Genomic DNA, 22,640 nt, shown 5'->3' on the forward strand with positions numbered 1-22,640 from the left:
GGTTATACAACAACTGACACCAGATAGACAATCTCTGAAGAGTATTGATAATAGCTGGGGTCACCCATCTTGTAAAGACACTGTCCAGAAGAAGGCAATGGCAAACCACTTCTGTAGAAAAGTTTGCCAAGATTAATCATAGTCATAGACTGCAATCCCCCATGTCATACAGCACGGTACATAATGATGATGATGATGAATGAATGGTCAGTCAACTAGTGGTAAGGCTGCAACTGGGAAAGACAATGGTATTCTCATTACTCATACTGTAGTCAGTTTTTATAGCTGTTGGACATGTTCTCTTAAAATAACAAAGAACTGGAACCTAGCAGGGGTTGTAGCAGAAGAGGGAGATGAAAAATTTAACAGTCCCAGCTCAAGTGGTGACATTGCTGGGTAGTTTAAGATGGGATCTGTACATAATGACTCTACAAAGAGCAGAAGTGATCTGAAATCAGTGGAAGGGGTTGGAATTGTGAAGGCACCCATTTACAAGAGGAAGTGTACACACAGAAGTTCCACCACAAATAGCTCAGAGGAACTTTTTGATGTGGTGGCCTCCAGCAGACCGAATGATAGGTATTCACAATTGAAATTATTCGAGAGGGATAATAAATTAGCCATGATTGATTGGCAGAGCAGACTCAATGGGCCAAATGGCCTAATTCTGCTCCTGTGTCTTCTGATCAACCCATATCCCATATCAGGGGGTCTGGGAGATCCAGTATTAACATAGCATAGGGTTTTGACTCCACTTTGAAGTTTATACTTTCCGGCACAGAATTCCTGGGCAACTGCATTAATACCACCCACACATGCAATAATCATGCCTCATCTAATGGCCAGTGATCCATATTTCATTGTAGCATTATCAGAAAACGTCCCAGTAGATATATCATTTAAATTGTTGATCCTTTTGGATTACAACTAAACATCAGTGGTAGCTAATCAACATCATATCCACAGAAATTATGGCTTATGCCTATAATCACATATTCTTAAGATTGCCGTTGGATGTATAATGCACTGAGGGGTTGGTATTTCAAGCCAACGAAATGTACAATCTGTCAGCAATAACAAGTTCCTCATGAGAAATCAACTGATACTCATTTTAAGCCTTGCGTCAATCGACCATTTCAAGTTCTACAATGGGGCACAAGAGATAAACTATCAGCAGTAGATACACGTTATTTTACTCAGTTTGCAACAACTTCAAAGTTCAAAGCAGATTTATTATCGAAGTACATGTATGTCACCATATACAACCCTGAAATTTGTTTTCTTGTGGGCATACACAAGAAACGCAATAGAAGCAATGAAAGACCACACCCAACAGGACGGACAAAGGGCCAATCTGCAGACGACAACAAACTGTGCAAATACATAAGGAACAAAAATATTGAGAACATGAGATAAGCAGTCCTTGAAAGTGAGTCCATAGGTTGTGGCAGTTGGAACAAATCATGCAACATCAGTGCAGAAGAGGCGACTCGTGGTGGAGGAGTTGAAAAGACAGGAGGAGGCAGAGCGACATGCCAGGGCCATCTCAATGACCAAGCAGGGCCAATGGACTAATTGGGAGAGCCTGGAAAAGAGGAAACTTAGCTGGCGTGACATCTGGGAGATGGAGGGATCTCGGCTAAATTTTGTCATCAGAGCCACTTATGACCTCCTACCCACACCCCAGAACCTGAATCAGTGGTGGGGAGAAGACCCTGCTTGCTCTCTTTGTCAAGCACCTGCATCACTAAGGCACATTTTAACTGGATGCACCACGAGCCTCACCCAGGGGTGGTACACTTGGCGGCATAATCAAGTTCTCAGACAGCTGACATCAATCTTGGAACAGAGGCGGATCACCACAAATGCTCTCCCACAAACACCGGCAGGAAATGTCCACATTACATGATTACATTACATTACATGACCACATTACATTACATGAACCTCCAGAGCACCATACAAATCAAAAGATGTAAGCATTCTGCAGGTTGCTCGGGATTGGAAAATGGACGTGGACTTGGGAAAAAAGCTTGTGTTTCCCCCAAACTTTGCAGCTACAACACTCCGGCCAGAATTGGTCCTGTGGTTCACAACAGCCAAGCTGGCATACATTGTGGAATTGACAGTACCATGGGAAGATGGTGTCGAAGAAGCTTATGAGAGGAAAAAGACCAAGTGCTCTGAACTGGCAACTGAAGCTGCCCAGAATGGCTGGAAGACCAAGATTTTCCCTGTAGAAGTGGGATGCAGGGGATTCGTTGCTACATCTACAACCAGTCTTGAAGAAGATGGAGGTGAAGGGTCACTCCCTCCAACAAGCAATCAAGTCCTTGTCAAATGCAGCAAAAGAAAGCAGCAACTGGATTTGGATTAAAAGGAAAGACAACAACTGGGCTGCAAGATGAAGACAGGAGGGGATGGAACTGAGGGGGGTGTATCTGGGACACCAGGTAGCACCGTTGAGCCCTCTGGAGACGTCGTGGGCTTATCAACGAAACGTCAAAGAAGGAGGGTGCCCCCCTGATGACATACCTACCCTCCCTCCTTGTCACCACTCCAAACCCACTGCCAACATCGAGAGTGCCAACTTACCATAGGGATTGAAACATCAAGTCCTAGTAGCTCTACTAATTATACTGTTGTGCTTTCCTGTTACAAGCAATCACTTTTCACTAATCCTTATCCAACAATTCAAGGAGCTTTCAATCCCATACAAGTGGGGATTCTCTGAGAGAACTGATAGCATATAGCAAAAGCTTCATCTCAATTTGTTGCCTCTCTTGTATTTCTCTATCACTCGCACAGACAGGGACATTAAAAAATTGAACAAACAGCAAATAAGCTTCATAAGATGGTAATCAATTTGATATTTACTTGGAATATTGTGTTCAGTTCTGAATCCCTCATGACAGGAAGGATGTGGAAGCTTTAGAGAGGTTACAGAGGAGATTTACCAGGATGCTGCCTGGATTAGAAAGCATGTCTAATGAAGAAGGTTTGAGCGAGCTGGGGCTATTGCCCTTGAAGTAAATGAGGAAGAGAGGTGATGTGATACAGATATATAAGACAATAAGAGGCACTGATAGAGTGATAGACAGCGCCTTTATTCCAGGGTGGAAATGGCTCATATAAGAAGCTGTAATTTTAAGGTGATTAGAGAAAAGTATAGGGAGGATGTTAGAGGTAGGTCTTTTGTACATAGGGTGGTGGGTGTGGAATGTAATGCCAGGTGTGGTGGTAGGGGCAGAAACATTTGGGTCATTAAAGAAACTCTAAGACAGGCACACCAATGAAGGAAAAATGGAGGGCTTTGTGGAAGGGAAGTACATAAATTAAAAGGTTGTTAATTTATGTGCACCAAAGAGAATGCTCTTTCATGTTCAATGTTCTATATTGAAGGTCATGCTCAACTATTGATAAATTGGTTTATTGTTTTGACATGTACTAAGTCATAGTGGAAAACATATAGGTCATTTCATTATAATAGTGCATTGAGAGAGTGCAAAAGAATGCAATAAGAGAACACAGAATAAAGTATTGCAATTATTGAGAAGTGCAGACAATAAGGTGTAAGGCCATAGCAAGGCGGATTGTGAGGTTAAGCAGCCAAGAATCTCAAGGGTTTCTGTCAGTATATTAAGAGCAATAGGATGGCAAGGGACAAAGTCGGTCCTCTTGAAGATCAGTGTGATCATCCATGCATGGGTCCAGAAGAGATGTGGGAGATCTTAAATGAACTTTTTGTATCTTTATTTACTCAGGAGACAGACATAGAGTCGATAGAACTGAGGCAAAAGCGTAGTGAGGTTATGGAACATATCAGATTATAGAAAAAGTGGTGCTGGCTCTTTTGAGGCAAATTAGGGTCGATCAGTCCTCCAGGGCTTGATGAGGTATCCCATCTGACCTTGTGAGAGGTGAGTGCAGAATTTTAGGAGCCTTGGCAGAAATATTTAAAATATCCTTGGCAATGAATAAGATGTCAAAGTACTGGAGGATAGCTAATGTTTTCTGTTGTTCAAGAAGGATCTAAGAATCAGGTGGGGAATTGTAGGCTGGTGAGCGTGATGTCAATGTGGGTAAACTATATTCTAAGGAACAGGCTATTTAAGTATCTAGATAGGCAAAGCCTGATTAGGAATAGTCATCATGACTTTGTGCATGATAGGTCATGTATAAGCCTGCCTCATAGTTTTTTTTGAGGCGGTTTCCAAGAGGTTGATGAAGGAAAGGCAATGAATGTTATCTGCAGGAATTTAGCAAAGCCCATGACAAAGTCCTGCGTTGGAGGCTGCTCTAGAAATTTCAGCTACTTGACATTCAGAATGAAGTAGTCAATTGGATGCAATATTGGCTTAGAGGGAGAAGCCAGAGAGTGGTAGTAAATGGTGTCTCTCTGACTGGAAGCCATTGTATCAGTGCTGGATTCTTTGTTGTTTATCATCTATATTAATGATATAAGTGGTATTGGTAAACTGGATAGGCATATTTGCAGATGATACCAAGAGTAGGGGTGCTGTGGACAACGAGGAAAGCTACCAAAGGTTGCAGCATGATCTTGAGCAGCTTGGAAAATGGAATGAAATATGGCACATGGAATTTAATGCAGACAAGTGAGAAGTGTTGCCTTGGGAGGTCAAACCAGGGTAAGATTTACACAGTGAACGATAGGGCTCTGTGATGCGTAGCAGAACAAATGGACCTGGGAAAATAGCTCATATTTCCTTAAAGGTGGCATCAAAGGTGGATAGGGTTGGAAAGAGAGCTTTTGGCAAATTGGCTTTCATATATCAGGCATTGAATTAAGGAGTTGGGTTGTTATGTTGAAGTTGTACACAACTTCGGTGAGGCTGAATTTAGAGTATTGTGTGTAGTACTGGTCACCAAGTTTAAAGGAGTGCAGAGAAAGTTTACAAGGATGTTGCTGAACTTGAGCACCTGAGTTATAGGGAGAGGCTGAATAGGCTAGGACTTCGTTCCCTGGCTGCAGGAGAATGAGGGGAGATCTTCTAGAATTATGCAAAATTATGAGGGGCGTTGATAGGGTGAATGCATGCAAGCTTTTCTGCCTGAGGTTAGCTGAAAGATTAAATGTTCAAGGGGAATCTGAGGGAAAACTTCTTCACACAGAAAGTGGTGTGGGTATGGAACAGGCTGCCAGTGAAAGTGTTAGAAACAGATTTAATTCTAACATTTTAGAGATGTTAGGATAAATACATAGTTTGGAGGGATATGGTCTGGATGCAGGTAGATGGGAATAGTAGAAGATGGGGTCAAATAGACCAGATGTGCCAAATGGACTGCTTCTGTGCCGTATTACTCTATGACATTGTGACTGAGTCCATCTTATCGTACTAGGAGACAGATAGAAGCTGCCCTTAAGCTTGGTGGTGCGTCATTTCAGACTTTTCTGTCTTCTGTCCAGTGGGTGGGAGTAGAAGAGAGCATGTAAGGGATGGGGGGGGGGGAAGGGAGGGAATTGTCTTTGATTATATTAACAGCATTATTATGATAGCGAGAAATGTAGACAGAGTCTTTGGTTGGGAGGCTTATTTCCATGGTGTGCTGAACTATGTCTAACAGTCTCATGGCATTGCAGAGTTACATCAAACAATGCATACATCAAAAATCATTATGCAGATGGTTTATGTCTAAGCTTTCATACCTTGGTGCCTGTCCTCTTTGACAATCTTGTACATGGTTCTTGATGTCCTGGCATAACAGTGTATTGACTGTTGTGCCTCTTCATTTTGTCTGATAGAAGGGTTCTCACTGTCCTTCTGGTGTGCTTGATGACCTGGAGGGGTCAATCTCAGGCCCTTTGCCTAGAGCCATTTAAATGAGCAATATGGGACAACACACCTGGGTCCTGGGTGAGCCTGCTGTCCAAAAGGATGCAGTGGCAGGAAATTAGTGTCCTCCTAATGGAGGCTTCAAAATCCTGCACCTACAGAGGCTGGTGATCTCCCAGGAAACCAGGTAGACAATGGCTTGGTGGTCTGTGGGTACACAAACATTTTGGTCTTGAAACCTGGAGCAGAGATGGCTGATGACCCCAAATCGCAGGCGTCGGTTTGCTAATGTATTTTTCCTGCTTTGGAGTTATCTCTTTTCAGCATCAGCATTTGTACTCTGCCGACAAAGATATATGGAAGGGGTGGGGTGATGAGTAGAGGGATTTTGGCGGTGGGTGGCCCATGTTGTCATTTAGGAAAAAGAGAGGCAAGTTCCTGTGCGCTGCATCTACAGAAGAGCAACGTGCGCTCAGGTGTGGGTGGGAGAGTTATCTGTGTATGGCCGCATCTCTCTGTTCCTGCTGAACAGCTAACTGTTCACATACAACTTTCTGTTACTCATCAGTAATCACAAGCTGCTCTTGGATTGACCATAGAGACTGGCAATCTGCTCATTAGTACCATTCCACTGCTCAGTGTGAATAATAACTGCTCATGAGTACCGTGTCTGCTCAGTGAGGACATTGAGCTGCTTCTGGTGTTATCCTGCTGTTCCCGAAAAGCCCCAAACCACTCACGTGCAGTGGAGAGTGGACCTCCAGCTGGATAAGCATTGAAGCAGAGAGACCTTATCTGCCTCCATCTAAGCCTGCATTGCAGCTGTTTCCTGAACCAGTGGCACTGAACATCAGAAGGACATTTATCACCTGAATTGTGGACCTGGCATTCAACCAGGTAGCACGACAATGTACAAGTCATCTTTTTGAGCTGTTAGATCAGTCTCATCATGGAAGCCTTCCAACCATGAGTAATAATCTGATTCCTCTGAAATAGAATGGAAATATGAGAACTTCCACTCTGTGGTACCCTATACTGAAGTCTGACCTGAAATATTGGCAATTAATGTTGTTGGACTTTCCCAGTTTCTCCAGCAGATAATTATTCACTCTACACTGCAATCTCTTGTATCTGTCTTTATTTATTTATTGAGATACAGCACAGAAAAGGCCCTTAGAGTCCTTTGAGTCATGCCGCCTAGCAACCCCCAATTTAATCATAGCCCAATCACAACCAGTTAACCTACATCTTTGACCTGTGGGAAGAAACCGGAGCACCTGGAGGAAATCCACGCAGTCACAGGGAGAACATACAAGCTCCCTACAAATAACACCGGGAATTAAACCCGGGTCACTGGTACCATAAAGCGTTGTGCTAACCATTATGCTACCATGCTGCCTTGTATGCTAAGTGTCTGGTATATGTCCCTGTGACTTTTGTCTCTGACCTGTTCTTCTCACCAACCGCTTTCTGAGTTGTGAAGTCAGGTGCAAAAACAGGCAATGGTCATCATCGCCTTTTCTCCTTTGCCCCCTTCACTCTTTGTCTTACCTTTCGTCGCTGCCGCTCTGTTTTCTCAGGGTCGGGAGGGATGTGAGGGAAACAATGACCTGTCTACAGCAGAGACAGAGCAGAAAATAATTGCATTTCAGGTATAGCCATTTAAAAAAAATGATCAAGATAACACCCATGAAAATCAGAGTGCCTAGTATCAATCAAGTCAAAGGGAAAGGTGTATTCACAATGAAACGATGTTCGTCAGCAGACCCAGCAGATATGTACGGCCAGTGTTCATGAGGTGCGATGGCCATGAACAGGCTATTTGCTGATCGGGAGAAGAAGAGTATTATGTCTACATCCTTTCAGATGCAGAATTCATGAGGCCTGTCTGTGCTGCCTGTTGTTACCCTCTGTGCTGTCTTAATCGAAATGGAAATGATAATTAACTTTAAATTTTCTTGCATTTGGAGAGTGGAGTATGCATTAGATGGTAAGGCTAATAATGATGAAGGAAAGGGTAGATTTTTTTTGTGTGTAATTGGAAGAATTTGCCTGTCTATGTTTGCAGTATAAGCCTTTATGAAGTCAGATTTTTTTTTACAGTGGTTGAGATTCCTCTTGACACGTCTTGTGAAATTATTGTATTACTCATAATATTCCCCCATTGTCAGTGAATTTTCACATCTGGAGGAGATAACCCAAGCCACCCTCTGCAATAATATTCTAATTATATCCTGCCTTACTGTGAACATCTCCACCACCCCATGACCTTCGCTAGCCAGGTCATATAACTCACAGCAAGTGTTTGAGCTTCCACTTTCTCCTCTGCAACTTCTCTCTTCTTTAGAAGATAATGTATGTTGCTCTAACCTGTCTATTATGGGAAATAAGCCTTTTAAGGTTGATGTCCTCTCCAATTGCTGTACAGCAAATTAAAAGCATTTGTTTTCAACTGAGTATGGTCCCATCAAGGATCATGTACTTTTGCACATCTTTCTTGGTGAAAACTTCCATTATGCTATTTAAACTATGTGCATGCATGTTTTTAACAGACCTCTATGGGCATTTATGCTAAACTCAGAAACAGTTTAATGCACCAAAAGTAGATGAAGCCAATGTCTAGGTATGGTTGCTTAATATCAGTTTGAAATGACAACCAATATTTACTTTGACAGCCTCTCTGACTATATCTCACAGCACTTTACAAAAATGTTCTTTTAAAATATAGTCGCTATGTACAACAATCCAAACTTTGCAGATTCCACAAATAACAATGAAGGGCCTGATTTATTCTGAGAAATTTGTTGAATAAGCATGGATTAGCTTTGTAAACTATATTTATTGCTTATTTTTCAGGTTACTTGGTTGGTGGAGTCATAACTTTAAATCCAGATTTCAAATGGACAACAGTAAGGAACATATTCTGAACTTTATTTATTATTTGTATTTAGTGAGGTTGGAAATAAAAATGTAAGCAGTACATATTGTGTTTCTCTCATATTTTGATTTTGAATATGGTTAGAATATAGAACCCCAATGAACATATCATTACTCTCATGGAAGCCATTTTTGAGAATCCATAATATTTTGCTTTTAAACTGAGTTTTCTTCCCTGTTACTTCTGTTGAAATTTTAAATATGTAGCTTAGTTTTATTTTCACTATTTAGAAGCTACTTAAGCTTATCCTTTTCAGTGAATTACTTTAATTTTACCTAAATTAAATCCAATTTTTGCTGAATTTTCTGCTTCCTTAATCTGCTAATAATTGGTAAGAACTTTGTTTTTCTGGATAAGAAGAAAGTCACTGCACTAAAGCTAAAATAAATGGAGTTTCCACTTCCATAGATGGTCAAAGAAAGTCAATGAAAATTTTGATGGTAATATTTTCATGTATTTTTAATTATATGAAAATATTAACTTTCATGAAGCTTCATTTTCCCACACATGGGAGCAGATTTTCTTAATTGAGCATTGAAGATGAGACAGAGAGTGCTTGGTAATCGCATTCCTTACACATGTACATTTACATACAAACATTGCCTTGTCATTCGGCTGTTGTTGCGCTGAGTGTGCACACTTCAATGTCCAATAATGGGTCCTAAAGGGTTGGCTTAATGACTTGCCCACCATACATGGCAGAATATTCCATTTCTTTAGTAATGAGGATGTGTATGTGTGTATATATTGTCTGTATACTGTATTTAATGTTTATTTTGTAAAATGATTGTAACTATATTGTGGGCTGCATCATATTCTAATTTATGTGTGGTTTTAAGTTAACTTTGTAGGTGATTAAAGATGGTATGTCCTGGTGCCTAATAAGTGGGGGCTCATCACTCTCAGTAGGAAAGAAAGGGAGGGGGGGGGAGAGGGAGAAAGGGATAGGGAAAGAAAGAGAGAGAGAGAGAGAGAGAGAAAGAGAGGGACTGCAGAATTCACACAGGACAAAGTATGGAGCAGATATTGTGTTTTCTGGTACATACCTTTTTGTAAATATTGGCAGTTTTTGCTATTTTCAATAAGTTTTGTAAGTTTGATTTTTGATGCACCCTTGCACGAGAGTGCTGAACAACTCCAGCCTTTTATTTTCCTTTGGACATACAGGTAAACCATGTATCTAACAAAGGTGATGCAAATTGTTGCATATCCCAGCAGGGAATTCAGTTTAATGCTCTTCAACTTGTCCTTTCATATTGCATGGAGCAAATTTGGTGACATGCTTATTATTTCCCAAGCATTTTGTTAATATATCTCGTGTTCAGTAAATATTTCACAATATGTATTGAAAATGTTGGAGATTTCTTGAAACTTGCAAGTACAAGGAGATCTTTTAATGTCTGTTTTGTCTTATCATTGATTATGAGAGTGACAATACATTTACCAAAAGTTAATTAGTTTTTCACTCCCTCCCCTCTTCTTTTTAAAACCTGGATATTACCAACATGCAATCCCCACAGCATGATGCTGCTGGATCAAACTGCAATATACTTGATTTGCCAGGACTGGAGGACCTGAATTATAAGTAAAGATAGAATAGATTAGAAATTTATTCCTTGGAATGTAGAAGATTAGGGGAGATTTGATAGAGGCATACAAAATTATGAGTGTTATAGATAGGGTGAGTGCAAGCAGGCTTTTTCCGGTGAGGTTGGGTGAGCGTACAATTGGATGTCATGGGTTAAGGGTGAAAGGTGAAATTTATTTATTTATTGAGATACAGTGTGTTGTAGGCCCTTCTTGCCTTCAAGCTGCTTGGTCCAGAAACCCTGATTTAATCTTAGCCTAAACATGGGACCAGTTAACCTATCAACTGGTACATCTCTGCTCTGTGGTAAGAAACCTGGAGCACCCAGAGGAAACCCACATGGTCACGAGGAGAATCTTCAAACTCCTTACAATCAGCAGCGGGAATTGATCCTTGGTCACTGGCACTGTAAGGGCCGGTTGGTTAACGAATTGTCTCAGCCGGGTTGGTTACCAAATTGACAGGGCTGAGTTGGTTAACGAATTGTCTCAGCCGTGTTGGTTACCGAATTGATCGGGCCGAATTGGTTACAAATTGTCTGAGCCGGGTTGGTTACCGAATTAACAGGGTCGAGTTGGTTAACGAATTGTCCGTGCCAGGTTGGTTAACGAATTGTCTGGGGTGGGTTGAGCATTGTTCTAACCACTATGCAATCATGCCTCCCCGATGCTAATTGTCTGTTGTACGTCCCTATGACATTTCTCTGTGATCTATTCTGCTTACCATTCACTTTCTGAGTTGTCAAGTCAGGTGCAATAGCAGACCATGGTCACTGTCATCTTTCCTCCTCTGCCCCCATCACTCTTTGTCATGCCTTTTATCGTGAAGCTGTTTCCTCCGGTTCTGGAAGATGTAGGGGAACATGAGGGGTAAGTCTTCACTCAGAGGGTGGTGAGAGTGTGGAACAAGCTATCAGCACAAGAGGTGGATGCAGTTTTGATTTTAACCTATTAGAAAATTTTGGATAGGTACATGTATGGGTATGGTATGGAGGGCTATGGGCCGGGTCGGGTGCAGGTCGATGGGACTAAGCAGTTCAATGAATTGGTATGGTCTAGATGGGCCAAAGGTCCTGTTTCTGGGATGTATTTTTCTATGACTCCATGACTCTAAATCAGTAGATCATTCAAAAGGAAAAAATGGCAGATAGCTGGAAATCTGAAATCAAGAATGAAAATGCTAGAAATACCTAACAGGTCAGGCAGTATCTAAGGAGAGAGAATGCTTCATGTCAATGAATGCACAAACTGCAATATGACGCATTAATCAGTATTGTCAGGATCCTATTGATCCTAATGTCTTCCGATTTTCCTCAGTATTAGCCATGATATTGCCTCTCAACATCTTCTCTCAGGAGGTGAAAATTTGACTGTTCTGAGTAGAGCTAAGTAGTCCTGAGATATTTTCCACATGCTGCATGATGGGAAATAAAATTCAACATACAATCATTGTAACAAAAGACTAAAATCTGCATGTTATTTTTCTTCTCTGCTCTTTAGAATTGGATCTAAGTCCAGGGGTGAATGGATTTCGAATATCTAATCCCCCAATCTTATTGGTTCGCTCATTACAGGCTAGCCTCGAGGTAAGTGCATTGATTTGACTTCTCATCTGTTCCCACATGAGGCTTTCACTTCCATGGCATCAGAGTTGTTCTCCTTCTTCAAAGAGCAGGGTTTCGTTTCCTCCATCATTGATGCTGCCCTTCCCCACATCTCTACCCTTTTCTGGACATCTGCACTGGCCCCATCTGCTCGCCAGTTTAACAGGAATAGAGTTACTCTTGTCCTCACCTACCATCCCATGAGTTTCCAATTCCAACACATAATTCTCTGCAACATCAGCCATCCTATCACCAAACATATCTTTATCTTCCCCCCAACTCTCCACAGAGATTGCTCCTTCTATGATTCCCTTGTCTGTTTGTCCCTCCAGACTAATCTCCATCTTGGCACATATCCCTGCAAGTGACAGAAATGCTACACATGCCCATTTACCTCTTCCCAAACCTCCATTCAGGGCCCCAAATAGTCCTTTCAGGTAAGGCAACACATTCCTTGTGAATTTGTTGTGTTCATCTGTTGCTCTTGATGAGGCCTCCTCTACATTGGTGAGACCCGATATAAATTAGGGGAAGTTGCTTTGTTGAACACCTCTGCTGCACCCGCCAAAAGCAGAAGTTCCCGGTGATCAACCATGTTAATTCCCATCCTCATTCTCATTCCAACATGTCAGTCCATGGTCTCCTCTTTTGCCACAATGAGGCCCCTGTCAGGGTGGAGGAGCAACACCTCATATTCCATCTAGGTTGTCCCCAACCTGATCGCATGAACATTGAATCTCCTTCTGGTAATTTTTTTACCCCTCCCCTTCTTCTATTCCTCACTCTGGCCTCTTACCCCTTCTCCTCATCTGCCTATTACCTCCCACTGGTGCCCTTCCTTCTGTTTTTTGCCTGCAGCCCACCACTCTGCTGTCAGATTCCTTCTTCTCCTGACCTTTACCTTTCCCACCCATCTGGCTTCACGTAGCATCTTCTAGCTAGTCCTCCTTCCCCTTCCAACCCCCTTTTTATTCTGGCATCTTTCCCCTTCGTTTCCAGTCCTGAAATAGGATCTTACCTCAAAATGTGGATGATCAGCCATGATCACAGTGAATGGTGGTGCTGGCTCGAAGGGCCGAATAGCCTACTCCTGCACCTATTGTCTATTGTCTATAAAATGTTAGCTGCTTATTCATTTCCATAGATGCTGCATGACCTGCTGAGTTGCTCCAGCATTTTGTGTGTGTTGCTTTGAATTTCCAGCATCTGGTGAATCTTTGAAAATGAATAAAAGTCGATGTGGTTGGTAAAGTGTTGGAGTCCATTATTAAGATGAGGTTTCGGTGTACTTGGAGACGAATGATAAAATAAGCCAAAGCATGGTCTCTTTAACAGGAAATCTTACCTGACACATCTGTTAGAATTCTTCGAGGAAGTAACAGGCAGGGTGGACAAAGGAGAGGCAGTGGATACCATTTACTTGGATTTTCAGAAGGCATTTGATAAGGTTCATTCATAGCTTGTCACACCAGGCAGTCAGCCATTCTTGTCTGGTGCGTAATGTCAGGATTGGTCTCCTTTCTGATTAACCGGGTCATGATACGAACTTTCCTGATTCGATCCTTGTTTTTGTTTTACGAGGCCAAGTGGCTAGCTCAACGCTCAACCCAGAACGGATGGAAAGTGTGCTCGGGGTGGGGGGGGATGCGACTTGGATTCGAACTCGGGAGCCTTTGCTCCGAAGTCCGGCGCTGATGCCACTGCCCCACCAGCCGGCCAAATTTGTTAAGGTGCCACACATGAGGCTGCCTAACAAGATAAAATCCTATGGTGATACAGGAAAGATACTGTCATGGATAGAGGAATGGCAGACAGCCAGGAGGCAGTGAAAGGGAATAAAGGGGCTCTTCTCTTGTTGGCTGCCAGTGACTAGTGGTGATCCTCAGGGGTCAGTACTGGGATTGCTGCTTTTCACATGGTTTGTCAGTTATTTGGATAATGGAATTGATGGCTTTGTGGCAAAGTTTTTGGATGATACAAAGGTAGGTGGTGGGGTAGATAGTGCTGAGGAAGCAAAGCAAGTGCAGCAGTCCTTAGACGCGTTGGAAGAATGGGTAAAAAAGTGGCAGGTAAAATACAGTGTTGGGAAATGTATGATAATGCACTTTGGTAAAAGGAACACTAGTGCAGATTATTATCTAAATGGGGAGAAGGTTTAAACATCAGCGGTGCAGAGGGACTTAGGAGACCTCGTGCAAGACTCCCAGAAGGTTAATTTACCTTCTGAGTCTATGGTAAAGAAGGCAAATGCAATGTTGACACTTATTTCAAGGAGAATAGAATATAAAAGCAAGGAGATAATACTGAGGCTTTATAAGACACTAGACAGGCCACACTTGGAATATTGTCAACAGTTTTGTGTCCCATATCTCAAAGAATGTATTGTCATTGGAGAGAGTCCGGATGAGGTTCACAAGGATGATTCTGGGAATGAAGGGGTTAACATATGAGAAGTGTTGGGCAGCTTTGGGCCTGTACTCACTAGAATTTGGAAGAATGAGGGGGGAATCTCATTGAAACCTACTGAATGTTGAAAGGACTAGATCGGGTGGATGTGGAGAGAATGATTCCTATGTTGGGGGTATCCAGAACTAGAGGGCACAGCATCAAAATTGAGGAATGACCTTTTAGAACAGAGGCAAGGAGAAATTTTTTTAGCCAGAGAGTAGTGAATCTGTGGAATGCTCTGCCACCGACTGTGGTGGAGGCCAAGTCCATGGATATATTAAGGTGGAAGTTGATAATTTCCTGATCAGTCAGGGCATCAGAAGATTTGGCAAGAAGGCAGGTGTATGGGGTTGAGTGCTATTAGGGATCAGCAGATGGAATCATGGAGCAGACTTGATGGATTGGATGGCCTTATTCTGCTCCTATATCTTATGGACCGTAAATTACAGTGAAATGGATGGAGCAAGGCAATGGAGGGATTAGTATGTTTTATGGTCTTATGGATGTTTCAGGCTAAGCCCCTTCTTCAGGACAGGAAAGGATTTTGAGTAGCTGCAGAATTTCTTGTGTTTATAATCTGCAGAATCTCTTGTATTTAGAGATTGTATAAGTTAGGCCCCATTCTTTAGAGTCTAGAAAAATACAAAGAGCTATTATGAATATAAGCAAAGATATGGGGAAAATATGTTAGATACTAGACAACAGTGTGACCCGTTGGGACACCATTTGAGAGAAGGAGAGTGCAGTCTGATGTGAACAGAATGAACATTAAATTTTCCTGAATACTATTGGTATTGCTTTGCTTTGGAAACTGAAGTAGAAAACCTCAGTTTATTAAAGAAGAACGACGCGTAGCAAAGCAAATATAGCTCCTTCTCATTTAACGAAGGACACTTTTGATGGCATCATTTCAGGTTTATCTGCCACCCTTGTGCCTCTGGTTGTCATTCTGGAGACATGCAGTCCTTTCATCCCCTGTCTCTTCATCTCTTCTGCTGTTTGTTGTCATCCTGGAGACGTGCATGCCTTTCTTCCTCTGTCTCTTCTTCTCTCATCTTTTTTTGTCCTGACGCTTTGATCCTGGAGTTGTGCAGCCCTGGCCTCTTCCGATTCTTGTTCTCTCCCTCTCTTTGCCGCTTCTCGACAACATTTGGCGTCATCTCTTGACCATAATGTCCCCCTTCTCTCTACGCGCAGCATAATTAGGCTGACCATTTTTTTTTACCCTAACGCTGGATAGGAAAATCGAAGCAGTAACACCAAAGGATGCTGATTATTCTTGATGATCTGGTTGGCGCTGTCCTAAATGGATATGATATAGTTAACACTGTCCTTTGACTACAGCAAAGGGTTTTATGGGTGTCTCGAAGTACATCATTACAATAAGATTTAATTATCTCTTATTGATGGGTGGCAATTAGATCTGTCCCAATCCTGCACATGCTGATGGTGATTAGCAGAATGTGACCCCGCGAAATAGAGCTGCCTGCCCTTTTGCTCCGGTAGGTGTCGCTGTTGAGGCTGGCCGTGCGCATGCATCGGGCTGTCGCATCCTGAATTCCGTGATGGTGGATAGGCTCTCGGGTTAAAAGGGAGCCTGTTGATTTTTGTGAATGAGCAATTTTATATGAATATATAACCCTGAACTTCACCTGCATTCTGTAAGTTAGCGCATTTTAATTAGATTTAGCCAATAAAAGTGCCACTGTAATGCACCGTTTGCACTAATTGGAGGTCACAAACAGACAGAGAGAGCATGAGAGTTTTAGTAGTATATAGATGGAGAAGGTGTTTCTCCAGCCTGAGGAGTCAAGAACCTGGGGGATAGTCTCAAATAAAGCAATAGTCCATTTAGCATTGAAGCAAGACATAATATTCTCTATTCACTGGTAAATATTTCACACCTTTCGTTTTACTCTAGAGGTTTGCAGAAGCTCAGTCATTCATTCATGCAGAACAGATTGATGGATTTTTGGTCATTAGAGGAACTTACTAAATAGGAATAGGGCAGGATGATGTTAAGGCAGAAGATGTCCATGCTCTTGTGGCAGGGTGGCATGGCCTTAAGGAACCAAATGGTCTGCTTCTACTCCAATTTTTTATGTTTGAATATTCTTGCATATTAATAACTCAGTCGTGTGCTTCAGAATAATAGAGTAAAATTTAACATTGCTTCTTTGTTTCTAATGTTCACGATTTATCCAGGCCAGTGACCTCTGAAGGAATCCCTACTTGGCATTGGAAGAGATAGAGAGTAAAGAGCTGCAGAGTATGGTCTTTCAGAAGAGTATTTAGGAAACTGTTTTAAACACATCCCACTGAATGTTGCATTTTTGCAGTTACTCCTTATATTCCATTAAAGTTCAAATTTCAAAGTACATTTATTATTAAAGTATGAATACATTATACAACCTTGAGATTCATCTCAAGGTCCAGGCAGCCACAAAGCAAAAAAAACACAAAAGGACCCATTCAAAAAAGACTCTCTAACACCCAATGTGCAGAGAAAAAACTACAAATCATGCAAACAAAAAATGCAAGCAAATAGCATTCAGAACCGAAGTCCACAAAGAGTCCATCCACAGAGCCAAGTGAACGCCGTGGTGCAGCGAGATGAACCGGCCTTTCCCTCGCCCGGGGCCTCAGCACCCTGACCCTTTCAATCTGGCCTGGCGTTTAAATCATCTAAACACCAGGTTCAGTTGCTTTAATACCCTCTCGTGCCTGGGCCCCGCTGCTTCAATTTGGCCTGTACCTGACCTTTCCATTTTGGCCTGGTTTTTAAATCATCGTCCAAACATTGGGTTCAGTTGCTTTGATACGTTTTGGTGCCTGGACCCCACTGCCTTGACTTGGCCTGCGTCTGACCTTTCCAAATCAGCCTGGCGCTTAAATCGATCAAAACCTGGCAACCTTGCCTCACCTTGCCTCGGTTGTGCAGTATCAGAATTCTATTTCAAAAGCATTTCAGTTAGGTTTCAAAGGTACATTTAATGTCAGAGAAATGTATACAATATACACCCTGAAATTCTTTTTCTTCGCAACCATCCACGAAAACAGAGGAGTGCCCCAAAGAATGAACGGCAGTCAAATGTTAGAACCCCAAAGTATCCCCCCCAGCTTCCCCCCTCCCAAGCGTAAGGAGCTGCAAGCAACAATACCCCCTCCCCCCCCAGGCAAAATAAAGCATCGACACCTGCCACCGAGCACTCAAGGATGAGCAAAGCAACAGCAAAGACACAGTCTTGCAGTTACCCCAAAGACTTCATGTTTCGACATACCACAGGCTCTCTCCCTCCCTACTAAGGGAGAAAGAGGTGTCTCCATTGTCATAGGATTTTAAGCAAGTGTGACAAATAATTGAATTATTAGTTGCTGCCTCACACTTCACCCATGAGCAAAAACAGATACTTGTGGCATGGACAGCAGTGGAGAGATGAGATGAGAGGACAGAGACCTCACTGAACCTTATGCAACCCAACATAGTCACTGTGCCTCTGGAATCTTCAGTATAAAAAAGTTTACCTTAAATTTTTGGTACATGCTTTCTTCAGAGCTGATTGCTCCTGGGACAAATGGACTCCACATGTCAGTGATTTATAAATTAAAATGTAGCAGGTCTCTGTTAATCATGAAATTTAAAGAATGGAAAGTGGCTGATTTTTGACAGGTAATTTATCAAAATAGGTGGTTGGATTGGTGTTACCAGGTTGTAGTATAGCTGTCTTTTTATGTAAACTGTTAATTCAATCTGCATGGCTAATGTGAAAATTACATCTTGCTGAAAATTTTTGCTTTCAATTGAATTTCAAAAGATTCCTCCCGATATCAAAAGGTCAGCTTCTGAAGGAGCGAGAAATGAGCTAATATTTTACCCTTTCCTTTCCAAAATCAAGACCTAAATGTGATCTCATATCTCAAATACCTCAGCCTCCAATACTACAGGTTCAATGTACACTCAGTGGCCACTTTATTAGGTACAGCTTCTCGTTAATGAAAATATTTAATTAGCCAATCATGTGATGGGAAGGCAATGCATATAAACATGCAGACATGGTCAAAAGGTTCAGTTGTCGTTCAAACCATTTCAGAATGGGGAGGAAATGTAATCTGAGTGACTTTGACCATGGGATGATTGTTGGTGCCAGAAGTGGTGGGTTGAATATCTCAGAAAGTGCTTATGTCATGGGATTTCCTTCACAACGTTCTCCAGAGATTACAGAGAATGGTGTTAGAAACAAGAACTATCCAGTGAACAGCAGTGCTGTGGACAAAAATGGCTTGTTAAGGAGAAAGGTCAGAGGAGAATGACTAAACTGGTTCACGCACGCATTACAACAGTGGTGAGAAGAAGAGAATCTCTGAATGCACATGTTGAACATTGAAGTGGATGGGCTACTGCACCAGAAGACCATGAAAATAGACTCAGTGGCGACTTTATTAGGTACAGGAGGAGGTAATTTTTTTACTTCTGGATGGAATAGAGCTTTGGACCTTTAGACCAGTTGTGGTTGTCATCTTTAGACGATTGTCATCTCAATGGAAGATGCAGTCAGCAAGTTGTCAAATGTATTGTCAGTCATTTTTCAGACTTTATTCATTATATAAATGATGAATGTCTGAAAAACAACTGAAAATAACTTTGACAGCCAACTGGCCACATTTTGGGTTGAGCTGACAATCACATTGTCTGTTTCCAATGTTCAGAAATCTTCAAAAAGCATGCAAAGGTATGCATGCAAACAATTGAATCATTACTATTGACAAAGTAAAGCACTTAAGATATTTAAAACAATTCGAAATAATTTAAAATATTAAAATAAACTTAACTAATTAAATCAAACCTATGTAAGATGTCACATGTGAACCATGGTGACATGTTCTGAGCTGCTTACAAAACTTCTAATTATACCATTTTGAGCAATACACTGCAATCTTCAGCCTTCATTTTCCCTTTAAGTAACATGCTTTTGGACCATCTTAATGAATTAGCGATTTCATAATCTTCTGAAGGACTTGGCGGACTTAACTCTCAAGCATGCAGGTGTGGCACCTTTAAGCGGGAGAAGTTACAACATCGTGGCCAGAAGAGAAGGAGGAGGGGAGGACTCCAAGCGAAAATTTAGATCGAATGGAATAGAACTACCTCTACCCAGCACCTTGGTAGCAAATGTACAATCACTGTAGAAAAAAATTGAGGATCTAAAGGCAATATTGGTGTATTGGAGGGGAATGAGGAATTGCTGCATTCTGTGTTTCACGGAGACATGGCATTGGGAAGACCTAAAGGCTTCCTGATACACTGGATGAACCAAATGACTAATTTGGAGAAGTTAGAAGGTGGGAATCTGTGTTTCATGACAAACTCTTTCTGGTGCTCAGACATGGCAGTTTAATTGCACTCTTGTTCCCCCGACCTGGAACATTTAATGATTAATTGCCAATTGTTCTACATACCAAGAGAGTTCTTCTCCATGATTCAGACTGTAGTTCACATACTGCAAAAGCCAACATTAATTAGGCACCCGAGTTATTGAATGCTGCCATCGTCAAACAAGAAACCACCCACTTCGATGCATTTAAAGTCATAGTTGGAGAATCCAATCAGGCTTATTTGAAGAAGTCTCTGCCCAATTATAAACATATAACCTGAGACATCAGGGGTCCCAACACAATCAACCAGTGCTATACGATTAGGAATGCCTACTGTTCCATCCCTAGACCACATTTCAGGAAATCTGATCAATTGGCTGTCCTTCTCCAACCTGCATACAGACAAACTCTAAAGATCAAGGTTCCAGAGATAAGGACAACAAAGTGCTGGAAGGTACAGGAGCAGCAATGGAATTGCTTCTAGTCAGTGGACTGGGCCATGTTCAAGGACACAGAGAATCTGAACGAATATGCCACAGTTGTCACAAAATTTATAACAACAGTTGTAGATGACTGTGTCTCTACAAAGTCATTCAATCTTCCCCAACGACAGCTCTGGATGAACCATGAGATTCACAACCTGCTGAGGACCAGGTCACAGGCATTCAGGTCTTGTGAACAAATAAGATAAAAGGTCCAGGTACAATCTCCGAAAAGCCATCTTACATGTGAAGTGGCGGTTCTAGGCCAAACTTGAAGAATGAAAAAGAACCTAGTGCTTTCCTGGCGTATATGATGAATAAACTCATCTCGAGCTTCCAGCTGGGTACAGGTATTGATTATAACCAACGCTTCAATGGCAATCTCTGCTGTCTTCATCAGGAAAATTCTTTTACTCTAGTTTTTATACTTATGGCTTCCTTTACCGGGTAGTCATAAAAGCTATTAACATGGCACAGTAGGTTTTTCTGTTGGTATTTTTAAGGGCCCAATTGATTTCCTTCACCTTGTAGCCATTCTGTACGAACATTGTGCATAATCATCTTATTTCCTCAGAGAAACTCTATGGTTAAAGAACTTAATCGGGCCCTTAAAAAGGCCAACAGAAAAACCAGCAAACTTAACAATGAGGAGTAACCCGTCACTACCTTCTGTCTTCCCTATATTTCACAGTTTCTGGAGAGATTGCCAGGATCCTGAAGAAATACCGGATTAATGCCACACACAAATCTGTAAGGAAGCTCAAATCACAGCTTATGCGGGTCAAACAAGACCTGGTGTTGGCTGGTGTTTACAGGTTTCCCTGTAAATGCAGAGCAGTATATATTGGCCAGACAGTTGCATAGCGGAAACCCACATCAACAATCACAGGAAGTGTATCCCTTTTGGTTACCTGGAAAAGTCGATGGAAGCAGAACATTGAATTTGCAATGGCCGTAGGATTGACTTAGAAGACACAAAACTACTGTGCTGCACCAATGGCTTTTGAGACTGCTAAGTAAAGGAAGCAATCGAAATAAACCTCGAGGAAAAGTACCTTAATAAATATGAAGGGCTTGCTGTAAGTAAGAACTGGAATTCGATTGTAAACAAGGTGGGAGAATGGAAACCTGATTGGATGAGAACTAATCAATTCAGAGGGATGGACGATGGGGGTATAAATATTATCGGACTAGACATGCCCAGGCATCAACTCTGATGAAGATTGCTGAGTTTGTCATCAAAACATCGGTAATGATCAATACCTGTACCCAGCTAGAAGCCCAAAAAGAGTTTATTTGTCACTGAAGGATGCTTGATGGCTGTGGCAGGGTTTGAATGATATTACCTCTTACAAAGTGAAACCAAGCAACATACTGTAAGTGACAACAAGGCTTAGTTCCCAGATTAGCTCAAAGCTTTCTACACTCACTTTCTCTATCAGAACATGGAGCAACCTTCATGAACTCCTACATCCCCTGATAATCCTGTGCCTTCAGTCTCTGAGGCTGACGTGAGAGCATCCTTCAGGAGGGTGAACCCACGGAGAGCATCCGGCCCTGCTGGGGTACCTGGCCAAGTACTGACGGTGTGTGCTGGTCAACTGGCTGGAGTGTTCACCGATATCTTTCATCTCTCACTTCATCAGTATGAGGTACCTAGCTGCTTCAAGCAGACTTCAGTTATAATGGTGTCTAGGAAGAACGTGGTAACCTGCCTCAATGACTGTCATCCAATAGCACTTATATCCACAGTGATGAAGTGCTTTGAGAGGTTCTTGATGAAACATAGCAATTCCTGTCTGGGAAGTGACTTGGATCTGCTCCAATTTGCCTACCGGCACAACAGGTCTATGGCAAATGCTCTTCACTTGACCCTGGAACATTTGGACAGCAAAGCTACATACATCATAATGCTTTCTATTGACTACAGCTCAGTATTCAATATTATCATCCCATAAAAACTAATCAATAAGCTTCAAGTCTTTGGCCTCAATGCCTCCTTGTGCAACTGGATCCTTTTATTTCATCACTTGCAGACAACAGTCAGTTCGGATTGGCAATGATATCTCCTCCACAATCTCTATCACCACAGAGCAGTGCTTAGCCCACTACTCTACACACTGTGACTGAGGTTAAGCACCCCTCCAATGCCATTTTTACATTTGCTGATGGTACCACTACAACAACATTTTACTCCATATCAGCAAAACCAAGGAACTGATTATTGATTTTAGGAGGAGGAAACCACAGGACAATGAGCCAGTCCTCATCAGGGAATCAGAGGTGGAGATGGTCAGCAACTTTAAATTCTTCAGTGTTATTTCAGAGGATCTGACCTGGGTTCAACATGTAAATGCTATAACAAAGAAAACACAGCATCGCCTCTACTTCCTTAGAACTTTGCAAAGATTCG

General features: G+C 41.9%; 1 protein-coding gene across 1 annotated transcript in view; it reads left to right on the forward strand.

Annotated features, from left to right (window-relative positions):
• kynu (kynureninase) overlaps window positions 1-22,640 on the forward strand; it is a 278,857-nt gene that overhangs the window by 239,436 nt on the left and 16,781 nt on the right. Inside the window, exons 11-12 of the mRNA XM_072257274.1 lie at window positions 8,652-8,704; window positions 11,821-11,906. Coding sequence (XP_072113375.1) covers window positions 8,652-8,704; window positions 11,821-11,906 — 139 coding nt within the window. The remainder of the gene's footprint in view (window positions 1-8,651; window positions 8,705-11,820; window positions 11,907-22,640) is intronic.

This window comes from Mobula birostris, chromosome 5 (genome assembly GCF_030028105.1).
Source record: "Mobula birostris isolate sMobBir1 chromosome 5, sMobBir1.hap1, whole genome shotgun sequence".
NCBI classification, from domain to species: Eukaryota; Metazoa; Chordata; class Chondrichthyes; order Myliobatiformes; family Myliobatidae; genus Mobula; species Mobula birostris.